Here is an 11,712-nt window from a genome sequence, read left to right on the forward strand (position 1 = left end):
CCCTGATTTAGCATCAAGCAACTTCCACCTCTTTCCTGAACAGAAAAAGTGGCTATGAGGGCAGAGGTTCAAGATTAATGACAATCTTCAAAACAATGTTAGGGCTCATCTCAAGTCATTGGCGGCAGCATTCTATGACAAGGGGATGGAAAAACTCGTCCACAGATATGACAAATGCCTCAATCTTCACAGTGATTATGTCGAAAAGTAACCAAGTTTGAACCTAACTTTTGGTAATAAATTCATTTTGTTATTTACACTTGTCTTTTTTTTATACACCAGTGGAGCTTGAAAAAAAAAACCAGCCTAAGTATATTTTTAATGTAATATTTTGCTGACATTTCTGACTGTGTATTATTTTAATACACAGTCAGAAATCTTTATACAAATTATAAATTAAACACGAACAAATTTCAATATACATCTTAATATCCTTTGTATAAGAAGATAGACTAAACAACGTAGTTACCGTTTCTGCCTAGGACGCCACCTACGAGTTATATCGTAGTTTGTTTCCTTGCCATATTTGTGCAGCTACGATGTAATTCGTAGTATATCAGTGTAAATATGAATAGATAGCTTCAGGGGCAAAAACAAAAAATCAAGTTTGGCTTACATGAACAGAACATTTATTAATAAATGAACAGAAAATATAATCATAAAAAGTTTATTCAAAATCGAAAGCAAAACGATATTTTTATTGTTTGTGATAATTTTTAAAACAATCTTCTACGCAAAGGGCTGGCTTCTCAAGACAGATTGGACAGAAATAACGCGTTTCTCGGCGTTTTTTAGCTTTGGTACAAATTCGACATGGCTTTGTCAGATGTTGTTTTTTCTGAGTAGATGGGATACTCTGTAAATAGTGAAGCTTCTGCAATTTAATTTTTTTTGAAACTGGTTGAATCTCTTCTCCAATCAACGCTTTGACGAATGCTTCTCTAAACTTTATAAGTTTTATTTTAGAAGAAGTTGCTTTTTGAAAGAGTTTGTGCGCATTATGTATATATATTTCTATAATATGTAATGCAACCTTTTTGGGCCATCTAATAGTCTTTCTTAGAGCTGTGTAGTACGATAGCATTTGATCTGATCGTCAATGCCAGACATTCCATGATTATAATCTCGAATTATATTCGGTTTCATCGAACATTTTCCATTGCGATTGAACACCTCTACCATTTCAACAACGTGCATGTTTGAAATGGTAAGGACTTCTCGTTTGTCTTTCCATTTACATACAGTAACAGGACCATTTCGCTGCCAAATAAACTCCCCCATTTTCACCAAAAATTTTGTCAGATTCTGAATCACTTAGATTAGTGTAGTAATCAAGTTGTTTTTTAGTCAGTGGTCTTTTCTTATCCATTTTGGGATATTTATAATTTGATTATAAAAATAAATAAAAAATAACACTCTCAAAAAAGACGTAAATGTGATGTGCTCGCCTCTATATCCGATTTATTACTAATGAATTTAGACGCACATCTCCGATTGGCTGTAGCGAAGTGACAGGACGAATCGTGTCTGTGCACGAATTAACTCGTAGTTTGGCTTTAGCGAAGAGCTTTCTGTTACATAAGCCAACTACGAGATAATTCGTAATACCTTTATTTTAAGAAAAACACATTCTATATGCTATTTGATTTATTACTATGTGACTCTGACTGTAGTATTTTTTAATAATATCGAATATACTATTATAATCAAGTTAGTCTTTTACAACAGAATCTAAAAGTCATTCAATATACATCTTAATATCCTTTGTATAAGAAGATAGACTAAACAACATAAATCAAAACTATTTTAAAAGAAAAATAATAGGAAACATTAATTCAGTTATAATAAAATAAATTTCACTAAAATTTAATTACATTTAAATAATTAACTACAGTTAATATCAAATATATAATATACATATTTAGCAATACTCTTAAATCATTCTTACCTGTCTTTAAAAACAATTGTATAGTTGCCACTGTTTGTATTTAAAACTTCAATACAATTACCACGATTTGTCATGCTGTTGCTATCTATTATAGTTTCAACGTTATCACCATTTTCTCGAGAAAACCATTCACCATGTAATGTTTGCACAATACTACATGGTTGTTGGCCAAATATTTTACTATGACCTAAAAAAAAATAAATATTTGGATAAAATAAACATCTGAATAGCATTGATATCTAAATTTTGAAATAATTAAAAATATTAGGATTGATCAAATGAATGAATGAATGACATCATTCCTCCCATTGTGCCATACTACATGACATGGCATAAACAGGTTTCATTTACCTGTTTTCTTTTTGACATAGAGTAGTGAACACATGGCCAGAGTTATTCAGAATCCATCCATGGTTGAAACATGGTGCCACCCACTTTAAGGCAACCAGTATACGAGCAAGCATGCAATGGAAACATCCTGGCTCACCAACAAACAAAAAAATTCAAGTCACAGGCCTTCATCTGTACGGTTATATTACAATATTTTTTGACATTGCAAAACCTTTGTTGGACTTTAAAGACTCATGTGAGCATCAATGCCAACTGCTACAATGCGACATTGGATAAGCTGCATAAGACCATAAAGAATAAGTGACCAGGCATGCTATTACATGATGTGATTTTGTTGCATCAGCATAACAATGCTTGACTGCATATTGTGATCACTGAAATGCTTTAGTAAAAAAACCTTGGGAGGTTCTGCATCACCCTTCCTGTGTCTTCAATCTGTTATCATGCAACTTTCATTTGTTCAAACCTTTTAAAAAAACAGTCTTAAGGGACAATGCTTTAACTCTGATGCAGAAGTCGAGGAAGCAGTGAGATACTTGTCTGAATTTCTACAGTGACCTTTTTTAATGAACAAAAGTGCATTCCAGTTTTTCCATATATTGTTTTGTTTAATTATGCCATACCAACAGATACTGTATATTGTTTTGTTTGTCTTAATGAATTTACTCAAGCAGGTTTCATTTGATCAATCTTTGTAAAAGAAACAAAACTACTTTAGCAGAGGAAAAAATACTTGAATGTTTCTTATATTAAAAATCTTTATCCTTTGACTTTTAAACTGAGGAAGGAATTACTTTAGAAGTGTGTGTGTGTGTATACTTAAATGATTCAGTATTTAAAGTAATTCATATTACCATAATTTATAATGCAATGATAAATCATTTTGAATATACAGATGGTGCAAAAGTATAACTGATTTATTTGTACTTGAAATTGGTCAGGTCATCTGTTTTGTGGCATTGGAGGCAAGCAGTGTATCAGCCCCCAATTCCACAGCAACTAGATAAAACGAAACTATGCATCTCTGAAGCAATGGAATTGATACTGAGGATATGATGAGATATGTTTGGACAAAACTGAACTCCCATCTTTTGACATCTACCATATCACCAATAGTGCCCACAATGAACACTTGTAATGTGTATTGGAAACTGATAAATTTGTCTGTCTTTTATGACATTACTGTTGCTATACATTATTTCAGGTACAAATAAATCAACTTTACTTTTGTACCATCCTTTTGAAATAACTCTGTATGTATCAAAATATGTATACAGCAGAATTCATTTATTGTAATCATGGGTATTGTTATCAGTTGTTTATTGTTATCAGAATTAGCATGTCCTGTAAAATTGAAGTTAAAATACACTTAATACAATTATAATAAAGTTTTATTTTAAACTTTGATTATTGTAAATCATTATCATCATTTTTAAGCTCTATTTTTATGATATCAGCCTCAACATGTGAATGATAATACATAATTGTTATCACTTATCATCATCAATCTTAACATCTTAACAGTGTTCTTAACATTAAATTCTAATAATTTTAATCATTACTTGTACATGTACAGAATAGTTTAAATTGTTGTCATTTCTTATTTCCATTATATATTAGCTCTTATTAAAAACAATACTGAAAAATTCAGAAGATAAAAATTAATACTGAATGAACTAATGTATATAAAAACAAAATTGAAACATTAATTTTGGTTTTTATTTACTTTAAGTTAAAATAAAATATATACAAAAGAGATGATAAGTAAAAACTATATATACAGTAATCTTTGATTTAACAGATTAATTGGGGAAGGGGGTGTCTACTATTGCTATAAGTTTGTTAAATTGAATGCATTTATAAAAACACAAGTGATTAATGACAAACTTATACTTTGTACAGGATGTATTAAAATACTGCTAAAATATACCATATTTACTTGCTTATAAGATAATCTCGCATATAGCATGAGGTGTGTCTTTTAAGATTAAAATAAAGAAAATTAGATTTATTAATACAATTCTAGTTTTATTTCGTTTAATCAGAAATAAAATATCAAATGCACATAAATGCACACATTGACCTGCAGAAATTACTGGCATTTTAAACTTTAGAAAAAAATTTTGTAATATCGACAACAGAATTTCTTCGTGTAAGGCTGGACTGGACAATTGGAAACCTTTTATGCCAATTTTTAACAGTTGAATCCACTCTCTGTCGATTACTTTAAGAGTTTCTCCAAATTCTGATTTCCAAATAATCATCTGTTTTCACATGGGAATGGATTAAAACTTATATCGGGCTTTCGTATGATTTTGGAATTCAATTCAAAAGCTTTGCTTTTCCTACTGCTATTCATCTTTACTTCTGACAATACACAAGGAGGATTCAAACAACCCTGATAAAATACTTTTGTTTTTAAACACCAAAGGGTGAGCATCCAATAAAAAATGTGAATATACAGTTTACAAAAATTATTGCAAAAACGCAAAGAATCCTTCACACGCACATATAGGACGACCTAGGTTTTTGAAGTAGTGAAAAATGAATAAAAACCTGGTCTTGTATGCAAGTAAATATGGTATAAGTAAAAAACATGATTATAAAGTACAGTATACTGAGTAATTTATATTCATTGACTCATTGACCCAAACTTTTAATATGCTTTATTGGCAAATAAGAAAAGATTCTACAGTTTATTTCCTTTTAGGTAGAAATTTTTTGTCCATTGAAGTGGAATCTTTTAAACAGAGGGCCTACGGTATATATTTTCTTCAGAATGTCTAATTATTGAATGTCCAATATATCAATGAAATATTACAATTTTAATTATTATTATTATTACATTATACAACAAAAAATATATTTAAAATTGTAAGACATACTGCATATTAAGCAAATTTCACTTCTGTGTTAAGCCATAACTTAAATAATTTATTAATCACAGAAGAGGATGAGAAATTTTTCTAATCTATTTAATCTAGATAAGTCAAAACATTTTTTTTAATTAAGACTTTTAAAATGTTTTTAATGTGAAATACAACAATAAAGCTAATTTCTAAAACTGTTATCAAGTTTTGACTTTACATTGTTATAAGATTATAACATTAAAATATACAAAAGCATTTATTGGCTTCAGAAAGTTCAATAAACAAGAAATAGATTTCACCAAATGAAGAATATGGGAATGCCATATTCCTCATTTCATTCTTCATCTCAGACTTCTAAATTGAGGACTATTTAGCCTCAATTTGGAAATCAGAGAATTTACTTTTGTAGATTACTTAACAAGACAATCAACTTTTGAGGTATAGACTATGTTAAAACAGACTAAAGAATGCCAAATCTCCTGAAATTTTTTACTTCTGGAATGAATAACTTCCAGAATCGCTTTGAGAATTTGCAAGCTTATATTAAAGTGACCACATTTTCAAAAAATAATAATAGTACATTATTTTCAGTGTGATCAACAAAAATATAACTAATTGATTTATTTAACTGACCGTTCTTTTATTTGACACAAATTTCTTTATTTAAATGGATATTTTCTTCATAAGTTTATCATCTTGACTTAATACATTTGAAAATTCTTCGCAGGTATAATTAAGGTTTATTTTAATGGTCATTACATCGGATGTTTTAACAATCAATCTAGTTTTCTTACAACTCTAAAAACTTTATTATTGGAAAAATCTCTTTCAACAGTTGAAGTTTTCCCTGCTAAACACAGTATGGCTTCAACAAATATCTTGAAGTATTTTAATAAAGAACAAATTTCTTTGAAATATTTATTTCCACTGATTGCATACATGTTTTCGTTCACTTAATTACTATTCTGAACAATAAATGTTGACTAACCTAGTTTCAAAGAATTCATCATCTACAATTACATTATGAATCATTTTCACTTAATGATCAGCTAGTTTCTAAAATTACATTTGTGTCTTCCAGAAACAAGAGAAAATTTATTATTTTATTCCTTTGACTTATTCCAAAACTGTGTCTTCTTTAATTTACTATTCTACACTCCACAACTGGGTGCATAGACAGACACTAGTAGAAAAATTTTAACAGTAAATATATGTATTTTTAAAATGTATGTGCACCTCTATACTATATATCAAAGATAAAGGTAAGTTGTTAATTATAGAAAAATTTGTAATATGAAAAATACATGTTCAAATTTTATTCTGTAGCTGACAGATGAGAGGCTATAATAAGATATTCCTAAGATATTCCTGAATAAAGTGATGTTAACGATGCCCAGTGCCTACCTATGCAATTGTAAAGTATAGAATAATTTTATTCCTTGTCAATTATTATTAGTTTTTGTAACAAATCACAATAAGTAAGTACAATACTAAAAATGCAGAATATATAAATTTAAATTTGACAGACTGACCTGCAGAATGCAGTCAGTATGTCTGGACAACTTACTGGTATTTAGTATGATTTTATGCATTTATATGGATGACCATATCTGTAATTAGATGAAATTTGACAGTAAAAACAAATTACAAAATCAAAATGTTTTAAAAAGCCAAAAACTGTTTTAATATGAATAAGATAATCATTTTCAAAATGTTTACAATTCCAGGAGCTATTTTGTACATTTGGAATTTGACTTGTAATAAACTTTAGCTGGTGTAAAAACTATCCAATAATTTTAACATCAGTACTATTAAAATAAATAACCTAGTAAATGAATTAAAATATTACTATTATGTGACCAATAGGATGAAATACTTTGGATAGACAGATTTGAACTTCCAAAAAGGAAATAAGTAACAAAAAGTAATACATTTCATTTCATATCCTTCATTTTTACAATCTAGTTATTAACATACATCAATTTATTAAAATTACTTAAAGTAATAATAAATGTGAAAAAAATGTTGTATGTTCAAAAAGAAAGAAAAATGATTTAAAATGTATAATCATCGTAATTTAACAAAATATTAAGATAATGATGATTTGGTTCTTGTAACAATTAGGACATGCATTTGAAAATGATTTACAATAATAGTTTTTTGTACCTTATTTATTAAACATGGTCCAACACACCACAAGTAATTTCTCTACACACTCCCCACCAACATCAATGCATCCTGGCCGTCTCTCTAGTAACTTTGTAATGGTGTTGTGAATACCATCCTTTGGAGTACTATGGTACCACTCAGGCACAACTGCCTGCAGTTCCTTGTTATTTATGAACTTTCGACTTCACAGTGAGTCCTTCGTGTTAGCAAATAAAGCATAATCAGATGAGCAAGGTCTGGTGAATATGGTGGGTGCAGTACAACAGTAAACCCCAGTGATACCAACTTTACAGTCATAGTGTTGCTGGTGTGGGACCATGCATTGTCATGTTGGAAAAAACTCCACATGACCACTTTCCCTCTCACTGTTGCTGAATCCAGTGTCTAAACCATGTAAGGGTCTTTGCAGAAGCCTGTCCATTAGCAATATGCCTGAAGTGTCCCAAAGAGCAGTGATCATTTGCTTTATTTAACTCAATAATAAATATCATCATCCTTAATAAACAACAAAATTGAAACTCTCTTCAATTTTTAACAATGCCCTCATTAAAAATTTGGTTAATGTTACCTTAGGTAGCCAAGATGGCGGCTCGTCTCTAATTCCAGCAAGGAAACAGTGGGACGCATGTTCTAACCTAACCTAACCTATTCTAATAAATTACCACAATTATTAGCAACCAAATTATTAGAATAGGTTAGATTAGGTTAGAATGTGCATCCCCACTGTTTCCTTGCTTGTTTTTCTGGAATCTGAGACGAGCCACCATCTCGATATCTAGGTTAACATTAACCATTTGTTCACTTATATACAGAATATTATTGAAAGAATATACTATATATAACGTTCAATAAGTATATTTATTTATTTCCACGTATATGTGATTATTCGTGTTTAACTGGCATATATAAGCAACTGTATGTGTATATATGGGTGTGTAATGTATCTATGTAATGTTTAGATATGTATTTATAACAATATGAACAAGCCTACTTGGTAAACAAATGTACTGTACATGTTAAAACTATTTAGCCATTAAAGCATATTTCGTTTAATGTAACTGAAATAACTTTGTAATATTTTGAATCATGATAAAGCCTAACTTCATTTTGACATTTGTAAAATGTTTCTCTGAAATGTACGAATTAATAGATTTAAAATATTAAAAATAAATACATTACTTACTTAGTCTACCAAATCCAATGATAATAAATATAATAAGATGAATGGACGGATAACACATACTCAACGTTTTTACAAACAGTACCATTTTCAACCGTTTACCTGGGCGGTTACCTCTCACCTGTATGGCAGCGACACGCTTACCTGTATCGACGCCACCTATATTTAGAATTAAATAAACATTTTTCATATAATAGAATAATATGTTTTAACGATAGTTAATTAACTTTAAAATAATTATATACTATCATACAGAAATTAAATTAAGTTATAAAATATTATAATTATCAGATGTTAAAATTGATATGTCAATATCAATATGGCTTTTAGTACAACTGTGTTGACGGCCGGATGGCCGAGCGGTAAAGGTGGCAGCCTACCGATCTGAGGGACCCGGGATAGAATCCGAACGGGTCGAATAATCCCCAGGAAATTTTCGGGGGGTGGTCCGTTCGGATATGTCGGGCCCCGTCCCTCACCACCTGGTCGCCCCATTGTGGGCCTGGCCGAACCCATAATGGGCCTACTAAAAGAGGCCCTCTTAGTGCCCACAGGGCGGAAAGAGTTAAAAAAAAAAGTACAACTGTGTTTCTTATCGCGATAAAGAATTTAAAGATGTTCATAATTAAAGATTAAATATTAATTGCTACTAATTGAGCTTAACTTAGAATTTAAGAAAAATTGATAGACGGTGCCTATAAATGAAGCGAGCGTTTACAATTTCTATGTATCCTCCGCTTTATGACATAAATTCTAGTTTTTGTTGGCCATCTTGAACCGGTATTAAAGTCCAAACTGTTGTTGTCGGGAATAGAATCTCAGTTTATAACACTGAGCCTATAGAAAATCAGAATTCATTTTAAGACGTCTCGAAATTTTATTGTATTTCTGAAAATTAATAAGCTCATACACCTCAAATATTCATCTTTGTAAAAAGCAATATAATTTTTTTTTCATATTTAATCAAAATTCAGTATATTTGTGTTATTTATTATTAGATACGAGGACACAAAAATGATAATTGAATATTTTAAATTTTTTACTGTAACGTAAGTTACGATATATTAAAATCGCGTCTAATTGCAACGAACTGGCTGTTGTTAATATGATGGAAAGTCGCTAGGCTTCCATAATAAGATACCTATTTTTTTAAAAAAAAAATAACAATAAATATTTTACTTTCAGACGGCTAGAATGTCCTTCTACTGAAGAACCATGTGAGGTCCCAGAAACGAGTTGACATTAAATATTTATATTAGAAAACTGTTAAAACGAAACTAGGAAAAAAACCTCCATTGTTAAAAACCGATCAAAGATTGGATTAGTTGCGCTAGTCATATGAAACCGCGACGGGAAAAAAATGCTATTGATGTAAAACAGAACGCAATAATTGTACATGATTAATAATTGTAAACGAGCGTCCTCCAGTAGAGATGGACCTTTGACAAGGCGCTCGTATAATTAGAACATAGAAATTTTGAAAAAGGGGAAGGTTGATGACAAAAAGGAACATTCCGTCGGGTCGTTAAAATTATAAAACGTCACAGACTAGACAACGAGGGAAAAATATGAGCGCAAGTTCCAAAGTTCCATCAGCATTTTCCGTCCAGAGCTAACGGATGATGTCAAGTAGATTCTTCGAAGCGGATCTTTCTCGTAACCCGAACAGGTCTCGTTTTTCGCTTTGGAACAGACGTGGGATCAATCGGGGAGCGGGAAAGAGGGACATAGAACCAATCAGGTAAACAAAAGGAAGAACGTAGATTGATATAATCCCCAATCTTCAAGGACAAATTGACTTTTCCGAAAACTGTGTAACTGTGCACCTGAACTCGGTTAGGGAAGTTCCGAATCACGAAGACGATGTGTGTCAACGCGCAAAAGAACATTTTTCCGGTCTTTTCTGAGGGCCGTGCCGCTACACCAACCGTCTCCCCACCTGCCTTAAGAACTGATTAACTCCACTTCCCCTTGGCCACCTTCGATCGACGAACCACGAAACAACATCGACGCTCAGGATTTAAAAACATTTTTGTTTCATAGTGCAAGTTATTTTATGTTTAAATAAACCGGTTTTTGTGAGACACTTGTCATCTGTGACTCTTCCGCTACACCCACACGCGAACGACCCTAGACCATGCTGTCACTTGATTAACGATTTCCCCTAGAAGTCGGAGAACATACACTGGTATCCGAGAAGTAGGATTTTAAGTCCCCAATCTCCACCAGGTCAACGAACTTACAACCGGTTGAGAAAGACTTACATTCTAGCCTTATATATATAACTTATTAGTCTTTGTAAAAGATGAAGAATAGTCTGAGTAGCTACCTGTGCATTAATACTACATCTCAACGAAATTATTACAAAGATTGCTTTAAGCCCTTGATATAATTAAATAAAATATCTACCTCACATTAGTAGATATTTAATTTAACTAGATCTCAGCGATATGTATCATATGATTCGATAAGTCATTGAAATATCGATAAACACAGGTCTATATTTCCGATTATCTACATTAATTTTAAAAATTTTAAATTAATGAATTTTTGAACAAATTTTGAATAAAACTTTGTTATTAGCGTATAGACCAGTGGCGTGCCGTCATTGGAAGCGATGGAATTGGCGCTTCCATCGCTTCCAATGACCTTCCCTTGTATTTTATAAAATAAAAATTTTCATATTTTAACGTACTTTGCATTAATTAAAATTAAAATTAATATTTTATTATAACTGCATTATGTATCTTTTATAAATTTCTATACTACATGTGAAAAAAACGATAAGATTGCTATTGTATATTCGATTGATTCGGTGGCGAAACCGGGTCAGTTTCTAATCAGCCAGATTATATAGGCATTGTCACATGCGGTTTACAGAGCACCAACCTCACCCGGTTTAGCTGGTAGAAGCGACACACGCGTAAAGAGTCCGACTTTATATCCCGGAGCGGTTGTGGGCTGTTAGCCGCCTGCTAGATATTCGGCCACCCTCGCCTGATTATGTGAATCATGAGCAGACTAGATCAACGGCAGGCAACCCGCGGGCCAGCTACGGCTCGCGAATAGTTTCTATCCGGCCCGCGAGATCTTTAATAGATTATTAAATTGGAAAAATAACTAATTAATACTTATTTTTGCAATTCTTTGTAATTTTCGAAAAGGATAAGAGAAATAAATGTAGTAATTAACTT

The 11,712-nt window shown here is 31.4% G+C and overlaps 1 protein-coding gene across 1 annotated transcript in view; it reads right to left on the reverse strand.

The window, feature by feature from the left end:
• udt (protein undicht) overlaps positions 1-9,295 on the reverse strand; it is a 50,209-nt gene extending 40,914 nt beyond the window's left edge. The window contains exons 1-3 of the mRNA XM_067271876.1: positions 9,237-9,295; positions 8,522-8,677; positions 1,949-2,135 (exon numbers count right to left, since the gene is read on the reverse strand). Of these exons, the coding sequence (XP_067127977.1) occupies positions 1,949-2,135; positions 8,522-8,606 (272 nt within the window). The 5' untranslated portion in view covers positions 8,607-8,677; positions 9,237-9,295. The remainder of the gene's footprint in view (positions 1-1,948; positions 2,136-8,521; positions 8,678-9,236) is intronic.
• Between the last annotated feature and the right edge of the window lie 2,417 nt (positions 9,296-11,712).

Source organism: Centruroides vittatus, unplaced genomic scaffold, assembly GCF_030686945.1.
Source record: "Centruroides vittatus isolate TY-2023 unplaced genomic scaffold, ASM3068694v2 contig_401, whole genome shotgun sequence".
Taxonomy (NCBI): Eukaryota; Metazoa; Arthropoda; class Arachnida; order Scorpiones; family Buthidae; genus Centruroides; species Centruroides vittatus.